Source organism: Haliotis asinina, chromosome 1 (assembly GCF_037392515.1).
Source record: "Haliotis asinina isolate JCU_RB_2024 chromosome 1, JCU_Hal_asi_v2, whole genome shotgun sequence".
NCBI lineage: Eukaryota > Metazoa > Mollusca > Gastropoda > Lepetellida > Haliotidae > Haliotis > Haliotis asinina.
The window spans coordinates 1085001-1102193 of record NC_090280.1 but is presented as its reverse complement, the minus strand read 5'-3'; the positions used below and the strand labels follow the sequence as shown (position 1 = coordinate 1102193).

Below are 17193 nucleotides of genomic sequence, written 5' to 3'. Positions count from 1 at the left end.
TGCTGACATGGATGTAAAACACAAACAATCTATTTTGACATTAATCGTGATTTGGCTTCCATATCGCAAGCAACGCCGTTGGGCATGTCGAAATGACAGATCATCTTGTCGGTCGACCTAATCCTTGGTGGAAGTTATATTGAAGCTGCATGGTGGCGGTCCTGATATAATCTAGTCTGGACTGTTTTAAGACAGTTCGGGACAGAAAGCCCCCGATGGACAGCAGAAGGAGAGCATTTCACCTGAGGATGAAGAACATTCTGGGAACTCAGTGGCAGAAGTTTCAGCACACAGGGTTCTGTGGTTTCGGACTGCTGCCCGGACTTTTTAAGTTTTGTTAATGCAAGGTCCAACTGTACACAAACCTTTACACGGAGGATCTAGAATTGGTATGCAGTGAGATCTAGAGTGAGTGAGGTTTACTCCGTACTCAACACTATTCCAGATATATGTAGGCGGTCTGTAAATATTAGAATTTGGGCCAGACAATCCAGTGGTCATGTGCATCGGTCTGCACAAATGGGAAAGCTGTCAATTACCTCCATCCACACCATCTGCAACTACTGCCACGCACGTCATCTGTCAGTACCATGGTGTCAATACGACATCACTTAACTAATGCTAGCTCTGGCCACAGGAAATTGTCTGTCAACTTAGAACAAATTCTAGTTCCAGTTGAGATTAGAATCCAGACTCAAAGACTGAGGCACCATGTTTCCAGCCACCGAAGCTTCCAACATCTGATGGTCTCTATCACCCACCTAGTACACCCCTCTGGCAAAAATGTATCACACGGTTGCCAAGGCAACTCAGGAATGCATTGTTTACCTCGCTCAAATAAACATCGTACTACGCATGCTACTAGGTAACGACGACAACTGTAACTAGCTTGATTCCCACCCTTGATTGACGCCAACATGAAACAGGGAAGCAGTCATTAACTCAACTTGATGTGGAAACCGCCAAACAAGAACAATAAAGCAATTTTATTTTAAAATAACCAAGTTTGCAAACTGATACAAATCAGTACAAATCAAGAGGCAGTGTGATACAAAACCAGTGATCACATCAATACAGAAAGAGATGGTGATATTCACTTCAACACATTTAAGTAAACTTACGCTGAGTATCCAAGATAAGAACTCACATGATATCCGCACATTACATGTTTTCTTGTAATCCATTCCTGGTTCCAGAGCCTCAATATAGAATATCAATACAGAAGCCCTGGAACCAGGATGGATGTAATGTGACATGAGATGCAAGAGTTAGCTCCCTTTAAAGGGAAAACGACCTGAGATGGGCACATCTGTTGGTTGGCCTGCTTGGGTTGTCAGCCCAGAATGGAAGAGATAGCTATGTACCTATGTAGTATATCCATGTACAGATGGACATTTACCTAAGAGTGAAAATAATATGAACGTGTTTATCCTCTTTTTGATGAGAAACTGTCAAGCATGCCCTACTTGTTTGCACATATATTTTTCACAAGGCATATATTTCAAATTATCATTAAAGGACTTTTTAAGCATTGTTTTCTTTCAAGAAACAGGATCGAATAATTTATGTCTTGTTCTTGGATTTTTCTGTCTCTTTTAAAAAAAAAAAAGAAAAGAAATTGATAAAATATGTTAATAACTGCGATTCTAGTTATCTAAGGCGGTATGTGTGACGTCAGTTTCAGTCTCCTCCGTAAAGGTATCTAAGAACACCTTGTTCAGTGTTTCTTTTTTAAATCGTAGAAAGTGTGCTATTTAATTGGCTAAATTTCTCAGTAATCGCCAACGCCAGAATGTATAGCCGCGTTCAGTCTGAACGACATTCGAACAGTGTACCACATGTGTCTGATCTGAACCAATCTGTACCACATGTGTCTGGTCTGAACCAATCTGTACAACACGTTATGTGTGAACCAAACACGACGAGGCTGCTTCCGTGGAACACGTTTACATATTGAATAGTTGGGTTGGTAACCAGACGCCTGAACACACCTACAGTTTTAACCTGTTTTCGCTTATAGGAGAAACACAAGTGAACATGCTGCTTTCTGTGCTATCTTTCAAAGGTGACAGGAAATACCTCGGCAGTTTTAAGACCATATATAATATGTTATGGAATTTACTATAGTAAACTGGCAACGATTTCATGTCAAGTAAACTACACGTTATGTCGTATATAACATGTCGTCTCCACATGTATAAAAACAGTAAAAGCAGAAACCTAATATACAAATTGGTGATATATCGATTACAAGGTGCAGTACGAGATTAGACAGAAAGGAGACTGCCAGACGGCAAAACAGTTCATCATCATCTGGTTATTCCAAACGATATAAACAATACTGTCATCGGGAAATTCAAAGCATCTGCGAACCATCAGTCCCAAAAAGTATTTTACGCTCCTTTTAGCAATATTCCAGTAATACCAAGGAGAGGAACGTCTGAAATGGGCTTCATACATTGTACCCATGCGAGGAATCGAGCCTAAATTCGGTCTATTATACCCTACGCCACTAGTCCCAGTGGTCTGCCCAAACAAACTCTACTAGGTGTAAAAGACAAAATAATATACAAAGTACATGAACGCTTCAGTGTAAATCAGCGACCAGCTGCACCTACAACGGCGACACCAGGAATGGGCTTCAAACATTGTACCCATTTAGGGAACTTGATCGCTTAACGAGCATGCATGTCCTGTCAACATTCCTAGAAAACTTCATGTGAAGTTGTGAGTATATACAGCGTGGCGTGGTGGAAGTATATATACACACATATATACAGAGTCTATGTACAAGAGTCGGGTCGCTTTGTCGTTATGCCTCTCCAGCCTCACTCTGACAGAGATATCTTCCTGCCGGAAGCGGCTGACGTAGCAGCGACATCTATGGTGGTGTATTGTGTAGGTGGCGCTGCTCTCTTTACATCAGCATCCGGGTTCTGCTGTTGTACCTCCACTTCGATGTAGTTGAGAGTCTTTGTCTAAAACAAAGAAAAGGCTAACATAATGCAGGTAGACTGAAACTGACAACTGATAGACTGAAACAGACAAGAGGCAGACTGAAACAGACAAGAGGCAGACTGACCTAAGCAACAGGAGGGTTTAACATGAAAACTGACAGACTGAAATACACGAGAGTGTGGGACTGACATTATTACGACAGATGCAAACAATACACGACAGGAAAGACAATGAAACAAGCAACACATCTCATGTGAAGCTTTTGAGGGCGGAAGATCATACACGCAGTTAACACCTTCACATGTATACTTCGCAATTAAAGAAACTGTGCATACCAAAATTTAAAATCTAAATTTATCAAAGCTGTGTGAATACATAAGGATATAAACTCAGAGATTAGTGACAAGTATCTAAAATGCATGCACGTGCCACGTTCCTTGACGTCAGTGGTTTCGTCCTTGAGACTTGCAATACGTTGTTGCACGTGCATTCCGGGAAAGAGAAACACAGCAAATGAATCCCACACAATACCGTCATTTTGGAAAGCTCAAGCCCTGCGCTTGCGATCGTTCAAAAATTCAAATGGCTATTGAAACGCAAGGCATGCAAAGGCTAACGTCTGCACAACGTCATGAGACCATTGGCATGATCTATGGGGGAATGGCTCAACAACAGGTGGCTGCACATTCCCACTGCCACCGGAACAACGCCAAGACAGGACAGATGGATCTTCGCCACAGGTTTCAGACTGCAGTGATGACTGCCCGGACCATTCCAGGACTTCGCCGTATTCACCCAAACACAGTTCGACAACGTTTACGTCATCACGGGATCAGACCACGACGTCCCGCCATACGACCTATCCTGACACAACCTCATCGACAAGCTCGCCGAATGCGGTGCCGAAATTATGTCCGCAGACACTTGTTTTGGTGGAGAAATGTTGTTTTTACACATGAGTTCAGGACAACTTAACGAGTGTGGGCTACAGGAATCAGATTCTTCGACCTGTGGCAATTCCTTTTCTCCAACGTCATGGCGTTGGGTTAACATTCCAACAGGACAATGCCCGCCGTCATATTGTAAGGGTTGCTATGGATTTCTTGCAACACCACAACGTTGATTTATTTCCTTTGCCTACAAATTCACCGAACCTGTCCCCGACAGAGCATGTTTGGGACGAGGTGGATCGACGTCTACGTCGTCTTCTTCATCCGCCAGATAACGTCCTTGACCTTGCAACAGAACTTCAGAGAATCTGGTATGACATCCCACAAGCCTTCCTTGCACGTTTGATAGGCTCTGTGCGTCGATGCACTGCTGTTCTCAATGCCGATGGTGGACATACCTGTTATTGAACTTGTGACATGGTCGTTTGACCCCTGTCCTGCTTGTGGACGTCATTGTGATCTACATTTCAGTTGAAATTGTCCCGACCTGTTATGGTCTCTTGATCCGTCCATTAATGTCTATAAGTACCTGTGACAATGTTATCCGACTTATCAACTGGGATAATATTTTGACAATGTACAGTTTCTTTATGTTGCTAGTATACATCACGTTCGTGTGCTGATCATAGTGTTTGATATCACATGACCATGTATGTACGGAACAAAATGTACACAACACACGTATCCCCAGTTGTATTCATGTGTGTAAGATGGAAACTTGATTGTGAGTTAATTCTATTTAAACTTTGAACTGCGAGCTGACGTCTCAGTCAACTACGGGTCAATAGACAGAGGCGTCACGGCCTAATGATTTCACAGCCGTTAACAGAACCAGTCGTAACATTCCCTGTGCATGAGAAGCCTTTTCAACAGATAGACACATACACTGTGCATGACGACGACATCAGTGTAATAAGTATTCCTACTGTGAATGTGTGGTTCACAAGGTAATTGTGACTGCCATTTATTGTGCTGGAAATACAGTCAATGCAAACTGTGCATGATGGTGTTAGTACCAGTGGTGCTTACCAAACTGTCTGCCTACCTTGTGTACCGCCTACCTCTGGCTTTGTGGAACTCTCAGCCACCACTGATGGACCGGATCCATCGTCTTCGATCTCGATCTCGTCATACTCTCGCGGTCGCCGCTTGGGCGCTGATTGGTTGTCTTTGATATCCGCCTCGTTCACCTCGTCATACGGGTGTTGTCTCGGTGGTTTAGCTGCAAGAAAGTTGTGACAACGTCTGTACACACATTAAGGTAACTGACCGCAATTGCATTACCTAATTCCTGGTGGGAGATGTGGGCATACGTCAGGAGCAACTTCCTCGAGAGGTGTGCTTCCCCAATGTGGACACGAGATAGATTTTTGTGTCCGTGGACAGTACACCATTGCTGGTCGCATGTACGGTCATTGTGTTAGTACTTGTACATTGTGTTGTGCGTACTCGCTTTGGTGATAACACATATACAACAGAAGACTGTGACAACAAGTTGAGAAACTGCGCAGATCATACCCAGCAGAAGATTAACATGACAAAGCTCACCCAGAGTTATGCAAATGCCACAATGCTTGTACAATAATATAAACATAACTCACGGCAAGCATGGGTTGCTTAAGGCCTATTCTACCCTGACCTTCTAAAGAAGTCAGATCGCCTTCAAGATGATTCAGTTCAGATTTCGCCATGTGCTATGTCTGCTCAAGTTGTAGAATCACTTCCTCGCTCAAACCTATCAGAGTCATCTTGTGCTCATGTCCTCTACAAATCGTTAAAGGCTCTTTAACACTTACTTCAAAATAACAGGAATGAAGGAGAAAAAATATTTCCAAAATTCGAGCCGCATGCGGGAGAGTTTGTAAACTAAACAATTGTTTCAAGCTTTGTACGAATGCAACTGCCAAACTCTATCTGACGTTTCAGCGACAGTTGGCATCGTTTACATGAAGACATCATGATTAATTAAATGAATGATTAATTAAAGTGCCGTATTGCAAACAGCGTTTTGCGAACATAATGATAAAGGTAATAGTATAGTATAACATGAATTTCATGATCAGCGTTTTTTCGTCAGTGCAAAACTATATGTGCGTAACTTTTGTAAGTGTGTTTCAGAGATCCATGCACATTCAAATCCAATATAAACATGTGCAAACATAAACAAAATAAACAAAAACATGAATACGTTGAACTGTTTGAGCTTAAAGACTCATGTGACCTCCGAAAACGTAGATCCTTCAATACAATGTCATCATAGTCTGTAACACGTATTTCGTCTTTGGCCTTTGTGATAACATGATAACATGTGTCCCAGTATAAAACATACTATGGTCACTGAGAACCAGAGGCTTTACTAATAAGTCCAAATACCAAATTGGTCAAATCGCTTAAGTGGAATGCAGGAAAGAAAAGCAAGATTTATGGATGTCAATTTCTTTATTGTAAATCACAGGATGTTTCGGAGTGTACGCTGCTTCCACATGACGCTGTAGAAGGAGCAAGCATACACTCCATATATGTTGCTTTTTAAAAGAGTGGTCCATATGAGGCCCCTTATTTCTCCAAAACGTCACACATGAAACCACTAAACCGCACAAAACAAAGCATTTGGTAGAATGTGCATTTTGGCACTTTTGGAGCCCCCCATAAAGACATTTCCACCTGTAAAATGTTACGTGAAACCTGAGGACATTTTGTTGCGACGGAAATGGAGGGCAGATAATGTATGATCCAATGTATTGAAGAATCGGAGTCATATCGCAATAATCGTATCGCGAGATGCTGTACCGGTTTACCGGTAATATTGCACCGCCCTAATAATCGACATGTAGTCTGGTGCATCCTCTCCAGACTGGGGTCAAATACTGATAAGATCCATTACAGAGTTCACTGATTTAGACAGACTGAATTCGGCCTTAGTCGTCACTGTCTGAATCGGTCTGAATCACTTGTCAGTCCTAAATCGATCACGATTCTGTCAATTTCTTTTTCTACTGCAATTCCCCGTTGCCAGTAGCCATCTTCAGTGGTTTTGACATGTTTACAACATTCGGACCATTCCTTAGCACCGATTGAAGACATCCTCTCAATTTATGGCATCTCTTAGAGAAGTTTTTGTGAACTGCAAGTTTTGTGTAGCAACATAATTTTTCACACTGACCCAAGTCAACTCAGTTAGGTTCAGTTCTGCGTGGTAAGGAGGAAGACGCAGTACGTCATGGCCGTTGCTTTAACATAATGTCTACTCTAGAGACAGGGCCCGATTTGTTGGATTTTGCCAGAAACAGCAGTTTGACTTTGAGAATTTTATCATCAATTGCAATATTGAGCCTTTGTAACCATGCTTTTAAATGATCTTTTCTCATAGCAGTTGTTGGACACTTGTCCACTTGCTTCCTGTGGTATGGCGCATTATCCACAACGATAACGGTGTGGGGTTGAATGTTTGGGATCAATATTTCATGCAGTCATTTTGAAAAAGTTTCAAAAGTCATGTCGTCATGATAATCTGCTGATTTGAGCTTTAAATCAATACAAGTAAAGCATTTGGTACAAAACCATTATCTTACCCTACATGAACTACAATACTCCGAGGTCCGGTGCCAGACAGAGGCTTAACCCCATTTATTACAACCTCACCATCAAGTCTCAAACATGTTTGGACAATGTGGTGTACATGAAACCATGTTTCACCGACAAAGATGACTGTACGATTTTCATCTCGGTATATTTTATTGTTCGCAAGTATTGCGAACGCTTTTCGCTCCAACAAAACCTTACGATTTGACAACGTTTTTCGCTAAATAAAGGCCATGTCTTTCTGGGTTATTTAAAAAATAAACATTCCTTTGAGCCTTGGTAGGACAAATGGCGTCTTGTCATATCATACACCATGCCTATCATAGGCCGCTGTTTTTGTACTCCATATAAACTTTGTGATCTTGACGGACTGCACACCGGTTAACGTTTCGGAGTCGACGCTTACTCCTTCATCAGGTGATGGAGTAAGCATTAACTCCGAAACGTTGTGTTCTCATAATAAAGAAGATGATATCCATAGGAAATCTTCATTCTTATGTATTTCACTTCTAAATGCCCTTCAAAGACTTGATTTCATTTTTAACTCACCAACGTTGGTGTTCTGTCTCATCAATACAGTCAGGTTCAGGACGTTCCATAATTCAGCATTTTGTCTATCACACTATTTAGAATAAACAATATATCAAAAGGTTTATATCTTTTAATTGATGTACCGCCATTTGTGGATGATTTTGATATTTCCTGTCGTCAGAAAAATGCATAGTGTTGATAGGCAACTGCTATTATGGTTAAGTAGAATTAACAAATGATGTTTAGAAAATGGATTCACGTTTTCAAATTTTAAAAACAAATATTTGTATCCACATTTGTTGAAACTATAAACCTCACAGGGACCCGATAATCTATTCATTTCCACCGTATGCATTGCCATGACCTGAGGTAAAACTGAAACACACAAAACTTAATGTAGGAAAAATGTTTCAAACTCAAAAATATATATTAGGAGTTTTGACCACCATGCCGGGGGTGTACATTTACTCATTATTCAGTTATTCTATTTTTTTCTTCCTTCCTCACGTACTTCATATCTTTATCTGGGTAAGATATTGTCATTAAGTTCAGGAAATCATAACATCCTCAGGCCGATTGTTAATATCTGTCACGTGACCAGGACGTTGTCTTCCGGACGTTGTTTCGTTTCATGTGATACACATACAAGGCTGTTTGAATTTTATCTGAATTATGCATGCTGCAATACCACTCCGTTAAGTAAGACATGTGCGAAGCAGGCCAAAACCGTTATTGTATGTTGTAAGCTTGTGGTCGCCTCTTCTGGAGGACTCACCAGTTGTTTACTGTTTTCATATTCAAGCTTATCGTTACATTTTAGATACACTATTGAAAAGCACAAACAAAATTCGTGAATTCGGTCGGGATTACTGAAACAGTTATGATTGAAATGTTATTCAGAGAATAACAACAGTGCGCTCACTCACAACATGCTCTCTGCTCCCAACAATAATAATGTTGTTTTGTATCCCGCTAGATTCCATACGCTCGTGTATGCTCACAGCGGCACATAGTCCAATAGTCATAGTGTTCACGAAATAGGAATGTGTTTAGTTGTGATGTGAAAGAGTCAAATGAAGGCAAGAGTTTAATGCTTAGAGGCAGCTTGTTCCAAAGTCTGGGGGCATGAACACAGAATGACCTATCACCAGAGCTTGTGAAGTTGTACTGAGGAATGGATAGAAGGTGGAGATTATCTGGACGTAGCGAACGTTGGGACTGGTGGTGATTGAGTAGACAAGATAGGTATGATGGAGCCAATCCATGGTAGCACTTGTATGTCAGACACAGAACTTTGAATTTCAGTCTGGCTTCTATAGGAAGCCAGTGTAGTGATTGAAGAACTGGGGTAATTGGTAAGAATTTGGACACTCTTGACACCATCCGTGCTGCAGTGTTCTATACTTTCTGGAGTCTTTGTAATAATGATTTATTAATTCCAAAGAGAAGGCTATTGGCATAGTCTAGTAGTGAAAGAACAAGGGATTGGAACAATGTTTTGTGACTTCAGAGGTGAGAAGATGCCGGATCTGGCCAATGCATCTTAAATGAAAGTAGCATGACCTGCAAAGACTGTCTACCTGCTTCTCCATAGTAAGCTATGAGTCTAGATAGACACCGAGACTCTTAACCTTGTCCGAGAAATGGATTTCAGCTTGTCCAGTAATAACATAAGCCTCATCCACTGACTGACGTTGACGCTTAGACCCAATCAGTATAGCATCGGTCTTGTCGTCACTAAGTTTCCTGCCAGTCATCCAAGGCTTCATATCCGATGTGCGTGTTGTTGTGCGGTCCAGAGTTTGACTTATGTTGATTGGGGGAAAGCTATCAATAAGTTGGGCATCATCAGGAACACACTGGTGTCAACTGATGCGATTTCATCGACTTTGTTCTTTGTCTCGTTTTTAATCCGAGATTCCGAAAGTCACACACTTGATATTCAGACAATATATCCCCCACTTGGTTTACAGACAATGTATTTCCACACTTGCTTTACAGACAGTATATTCGCAGCATTTGGTTTACAGACAGCATATTCATAGCATTTGGTTTACCGACAACATATTCCGAGCACGTGGTTTGCGACCAGTACATCCCCAAACGTGGTTTACAGATAACATATTCTCAGCAGTTGGTTTACACACAACATATCCCAACGCTTGGTTTACAGACACCACATTCCCAGCAGTTGATTTACAGACAACATATCCGAGCATTTGGTTTACAGACAACATATTCCGAGCACCTCATTTGTAAATGTCCTGTCCCCAGCACTTGCTTCACACACAACATATTCCTAGCACCTCATTTACAAATGTCCTGGCCCCAGCACTTGGTTCACACACAACATATTCCTAGCACGCCATATACAAATGTCCTGTCCCCAGCACTTGGTTCACACACAACATATTCCTAGCACCTCATTTGCAAATGTCCTGGCCCCAGCACTTGCTTCACACACAACATATTCCTAGCACGTCATGTACAAATGTCCTGGCCCCAGCACTTGGTTCACACACAACATATTCCTAGCACCTCATTTACAAATGTCCTGCCCCCAGCACTTGGTTCACACACAACATATTCCTAGCACCTCATTTACAAATGTCCTGGCCCCAGCACTTGCCTCACACACAACATATTCCTAGCACCTCATTTACAAATGTCCTGTCCCCAGCACTTGCTTCACACACAACATATTCCTAGCACCTCATGTACAAATGTCCTGCCCCCAGCACTTGCTTCACACACAACATATTCCGAGCACCTCATTTACAAATGTCCTGGTCCCAGCACTTGGTTCACACACAACATATTCCTAGCACCTCATTTACAAATGTCCTGGCCCCAGCACTTGCTTCACACACAACATATTCCTAGCACCTCATTTACAAATGTCCTGGCCCCAGCACTTGGTTCACACACAACATATTCCTAGCACCTCATTTACAAATGTCCTGTCCCCAGCACTTGGTTCACACACAACATATTCCTAGCACCTCATTTGCAAATGTCCTGGCCCCAGCACTTGCTTCACACACAACATATTCCTAGCACCTCATTTACAAATGTCCTGTCCCCAGCACTTGCTTCACACACAACATATTCCTAGCACCTCATTTACAAATGTCCTGCCCCCAGCACTTGCATCACACACAACATATTCCTAGCACCTCATGTACAAATGTCCTGTCCCCAGCACTTGCTTCACACACAACATATTCCGAGCACCTCATTTACAAATGTCCTGGTCCCAGCACTTGGTTCACACACAACATATTCCTAGCACCTCATTTACAAATGTCCTGGCCCCAGCACTTGCTTCACACACAACATATTCGTAGCACGTCATGTACAAATGTCCTGGCCCCCAGCACTTGCTTCACACACAACATATTCCTAGCACCTCATTTACAAATGTCCTGGCCCCAGCACTTGCTTCACACACAACATATTCCTAGCACCTCATTTACAAATGTCCTGGCCCCAGCACTTGCTTCACACACAACATATTCCTAGCACCTCATTTACAAATGTCCTGTCCCCAGCACTTGGTTCACACACAACATATTCCTAGCACCTCATTTGCAAATGTCCTGTCCCCAGCACTTGGTTCACACACAACATATTCCTAGCACCTCATTTACAAATGTCCTGGCCCCAGCACTTGCTTCACACACAACATATTCCTAGCACCTCATTTGCAAATGTCCTGGCCCCAGCACTTGCTTCACACACAACATATTCCTAGCACGTCATGTACAAATGTCCTGGCCCCAGCACTTGGTTCACACACAACATATTCCTAGCACCTCATTTACAAATGTCCTGCCCCCAGCACTTGGTTCACACACAACATATTCCTAGCACCTCATTTACAAATGTCCTGGCCCCAGCACTTGCCTCACACACAACATATTCCTAGCACCTCATTTACAAATGTCCTGTCCCCAGCACTTGCTTCACACACAACATATTCCTAGCACCTCATGTACAAATGTCCTGCCCCCAGCACTTGCTTCACACACAACATATTCCGAGCACCTCATTTACAAATGTCCTGGTCCCAGCACTTGGTTCACACACAACATATTCCTAGCACCTCATTTACAAATGTCCTGGCCCCAGCACTTGCTTCACACACAACATATTCCTAGCACCTCATTTACAAATGTCCTGGCCCCAGCACTTGGTTCACACACAACATATTCCTAGCACCTCATTTACAAATGTCCTGTCCCCAGCACTTGGTTCACACACAACATATTCCTAGCACCTCATTTGCAAATGTCCTGTCCCCAGCACTTGGTTCACACACAACATATTCCTAGCACCTCATTTACAAATGTCCTGTCCCCAGCACTTGCTTCACACACAACATATTCCTAGCACCTCATTTACAAATGTCCTGCCCCCAGCACTTGCATCACACACAACATATTCCTAGCACCTCATGTACAAATGTCCTGTCCCCAGCACTTGGTTCACACACAACATATTCCGAGCACCTCATTTACAAATGTCCTGGTCCCAGCACTTGGTTCACACACAACATATTCCTAGCACCTCATTTACAAATGTCCTGGCCCCAGCACTTGCTTCACACACAACATATTCGTAGCACGTCATGTACAAATGTCCTGGCCCCAGCACTTGCTTCACACACAACATATTCCTAGCACCTCATTTACAAATGTCCTGGCCCCAGCACTTGCTTCACACACAACATATTCCTAGCACCTCATTTACAAATGTCCTGGCCCCAGCACTTGCTTCACACACAACATATTCCTAGCACCTCATTTACAAATGTCCTGTCCCCAGCACTTGGTTCACACACAACATATTCCTAGCACCTCATGTACAAATGTCCTGTCCCCAGCACTTGGTTCACACACAACATATTCCTAGCACCTCATTTACAAATGTCCTGTCCCCAGCACTTGCTTCACACACAACATATTCCTAGCACCTCATTTACAAATGTCCTGCCCCCAGCACTTGCATCACACACAACATATTCCTAGCACCTCATGTACAAATGTCCTGTCCCCAGCACTTGCTTCACACACAACATATTCCGAGCACCTCATTTACAAATGTCCTGGTCCCAGCACTTGGTTCACACACAACATATTCCTAGCACCTCATTTACAAATGTCCTGGCCCCAGCACTTGCTTCACACACAACATATTCGTAGCACGTCATGTACAAATGTCCTGGCCCCAGCACTTGCTTCACACACAACATATTCCTAGCACCTCATTTACAAATGTCCTGTCCCCAGCACTTGGTTCACACACAACATATTCCTAGCACCTCATTTGCAAATGTCCTGTCCCCAGCACTTGGTTCACACACAACATATTCCTAGCACCTCATTTACAAATGTCCTGTCCCCAGCACTTGCTTCACACACAACATATTCCTAGCACCTCATTTACAAATGTCCTGGTCCCAGCACTTGCTTCACACACAACATATTCCTAGCACCTCATTTACAAATGTCCTGCCCCCAGCACTTGCATCACACACAACATATTCCTAGCACCTCATGTACAAATGTCCTGTCCCCAGCACTTTGTCATTTATCCGCCATTACTCATCCTACCTTTCCTTTTCCGGAAACATGCGAGTAGCACTGTAGTAGTCTTCCTGGGCATCCTCCTTCGTCCACCCTGCTGGACGTGCACGGTCAGTGTGAGGTCCGACCACTCTCACAGAGGTCACTTCCGGGTCTCGTGACACGTGCCGTGTTCCCAGCCCGCGGGCAGTCATCAATAACTAAGGTATGTGCTACGCTGATGTGTGGGTCACACTTCCTGACGTGACGTCCTGGCCCCTGGCTGTACTCCCGTCAGGACACACATCAGTACACACATCAGTACACACATCAGTACACACATCCGTACATACATCAGTACACACATCAGTACACACCTGTCTATGCACAACAGGGGAGGTATTGTAGCCTATTGTGGTAAAGCGGATGTCCTTAAAAGACTGGTAAAAACCTACTGACACACTCACTAACTGTACAATCAGTTGCGAGGCCACGGAACACAACGTCAGTATAACCAAGGTGTGATCCACTATTCTCCCTATCCCCCGTCACAATAACACCAATTTTGGTCCGTTGTGCTATCCTACTCTCGAGGGCCCTACGGCAATCTGACCGGACAACCAGACAATCCAGTGATTGGTATGATGGCAGCAGGAAACCCAGGTCATCATTTTCAGCCGTTGTAGGTAACATCTCTTGTTATAATTTGCTAACTAGTGCCTCTTCTCCCACACCAGTGTCCTCAACAGACAGCGGTTTGAGTAACAAGCCCGTGTTTGCTTCACCGCTGGAGACGACATCGCGCGGTTTGATTGACGAGGAGGGCTTATAGCCATAGGTTACATACCTCCACTCGTCAGTGTCGGCGACAGCGATCTCTACTCTCGAATCATATGAGTTGAGTGACTGTGTCAGAACACTTCAGAGCGACATAAATAATCGACCTATGTATCATGATCTGAACACAGAATCGACATATGAGATGTTGCCCCTTAAAGCATAGCAGAGTAAACCTAGGAGAGGGTGGGGGTGGTGTGGTGTGTGTGTGTGTGAGTGTGCGCGCGCGTGCGTGCGTGTGTGTTTGGGGGCACCTTACCTTTACGACATGTTGATCACTTCTGGTCCAGACTTGGTTATTTACAGACTGCTGCCATGCAACTGGAATATATCACTTCTGAGCGCGGCATTAAACAGTTAACACGACATGGTTACTAGCTTCTTTACGAGGCGATCTCATGTGACCGACCGACGACGTGGGTTAGATATACACGTGGACGATAGCATAGCACTCCACAGTTACACAAGCACGACAAAACCACCCCCACGTCAGTGTATTGAGCAGCTGTACCTCCAGATTAAACACACTGGCGTACATGGAAAATACATGCGAACTCAGCAAAGCTCTTTCCAAGCGTTAACAAGTCACGATAGGTTTGGCCATATGACGCTTGCTGTCACAAATATGATTCTAACATTCTCTGTATACAACCGCCTCAAGGTTCAATACTCAGTACCGGGTAGACACCTGCGAACAATGCCATGATACGAGGGGATGTAAATAAGTTTTGAGCCTTGAGCATTTTTCATACCCAGGTGTCACAGCCTATGGTACGACATTGAACCTTGGGGTGTAACTGACGTAATATATTGGTTTTGGTATCCTACTCTCAGAAGTTATTGAACAGCTCACATTGACAGAAAGAGACCCCCTCACGGCAGTGAAAATGAATAAAAGTTGAGCTTAGAGCAGTAATTAAGTTTTCAGTTCTTGAAGGAAACTCGGCGAAGAACGTTGAAGAAAGGCTTTCAGCAGTGTATGGGAAGTCTTCCCCTTCATCTGCTACCATCAAACGATGGGTCAATGAATGTAAGCATGGTAGAGAGAGTCTGGAAGATGACCCCCGTCCAGGTCGCCCAACAACCAGCACTAGTGAGGAAAACATTGACAGATTGCATAGACTTGTGCTGGAAAATTGTCGAATCACACTCCACGTGTTAGAGGAGACCGCAGGCATTTCACACGGATCAATCGAGACAATTCTTCATAAACATCTCGTCATGTCTAAGGTGTGCGCAAGATGGGTGCCAAGAATGCTTACAGATGAAATGAAGCAAACAAGGGTCACCATTAGCAACTCCATGCTAACCAAATACAACAAGAATCCAGAAGATTTTCACTTTAGGCTAGTAACCCGTCATGAAACCTGGATCCACCACTATGATCCTGAGAGCAAACCAGAATCCATGGAATGGAAACATGTCACTTCTCCCAGGACCAAAAAGTTCAAAGCCTCCAGATCAGTGCAGAAGGTAATGGCGACAGTCTTCTGGGATAGTAAAGGCGTCATCCACATAGAATACTTACCAAAAGGAAGAACAATGAATGGGGAATATTACTTAACTTGTTGAGGCAAGTGCGACAGTCAAATCAAGGAGAAGCGCCGGGGCAAGATCAGACGTGGTATTCTTCTACATCAAGACAACGCTCCACTACACACCTCTCGCGTTGCAGCCGCTGCTGTCCAGGAATGCGGGTACCAAATCTTGCCGCATCCCTCCTACTCTCCAGACCTGGCACCAAGTGATTACCATCTGTTCCCAAATCTCAAGAAACACTTGCGTGGTCGTAGATTTCAGGATGATAATGAGCTTATTGCTGCTACTGAGGCTTGGTTTGAGGACCAAAATGGCGCCTTCTACAGAGATGGCATCAGCGCCTGGCAGAAAAGATGGAACAAGTGTCTTGACTCACAAAGGGACTATGTTGAAAAATAAATGTGGTTCATACCAATATTTTATGTTTTTCTATGCAAGGCTCAGAACTTATTGATATCCCCTCGTAAGTTTTTCTTGGCTTGAAATGATGCCCCGTGTTAAGACGTCAGAGAGATACCGTCCTCGCTGTTCTATCTCATAATCATGTGTTATATCTTGCAATCACATCTCAAGTTCACATCTCGACATAACATTTTAAAATCACATCTCGGCACCAAATTTCGTTGCCCGACTCTCCTGCCATTCTGGGTACCCCGTTAGTATGTAGAGACGATCGAGCTGCTATATGCCACGGCTGTTATCTCCACACCACACTGTTACACTTTATCTACGCTATATATACTACCCATCAAAAGTTCAGACTCACTAGTGTAAATGTAGCCACTTACTTTAGTCATTTCTTCTTAACTAGATATTGCAAAATATTCCTTTCTGTTTAAAGGCATTGTGATACACATGAACTTATTTATAGTAAAACAAATTCTTAACGTTGAAAAATTATTGTCTTCAGTTCAGTAAATTATGAAATCAGTGAAAATTGGCAAATTCTTAACAAAACTTTACACCCAAACGGAGCTATTCACTCACCAGATTTGGCCACGTATAGTAATGTGATGCATGATCCTCGTCCAGTTTATCTGCATAAGGTTCGGTATAACCTTATACATATACATAACATACAGAGAGTGCTTTAAGTGAGTCGTTTGATGGAGAGTGTATGTTCCAGGGTATATCATGATTTCCCCCTCCTACACAGTTATACAATATATCACACCACACTGTTACACTCCATCCAGGCTACATATGTTGCAGGGTATATCGGGATTTCC

General features: G+C 43.2%; 1 protein-coding gene across 3 annotated transcripts in view; it reads right to left on the bottom strand.

The window, feature by feature from the left end:
- Positions 1–971: 971 nt before the first annotated feature.
- LOC137286211 (uncharacterized) overlaps positions 972–17193 on the bottom strand; it is a 22390-nt gene continuing 6168 nt past the window's right edge. The window contains exons 1-3 of one of the 3 annotated variants that reach the window (XM_067817951.1): positions 13637–13884; positions 4970–5130; positions 972–2978 (exon numbers count right to left, since the gene is read on the bottom strand). In XM_067817951.1, the coding sequence (XP_067674052.1) occupies positions 2829–2978; positions 4970–5130; positions 13637–13688 (363 nt within the window). In that variant the 5' untranslated portion in view covers positions 13689–13884 and the 3' untranslated portion in view covers positions 972–2828. Of the gene's footprint in view, positions 2979–4953; positions 5131–13636; positions 13885–17193 lie in introns of those variants that run through there. The other 2 variants (XM_067817934.1, XM_067817942.1) reach the window with 2 other exon arrangements.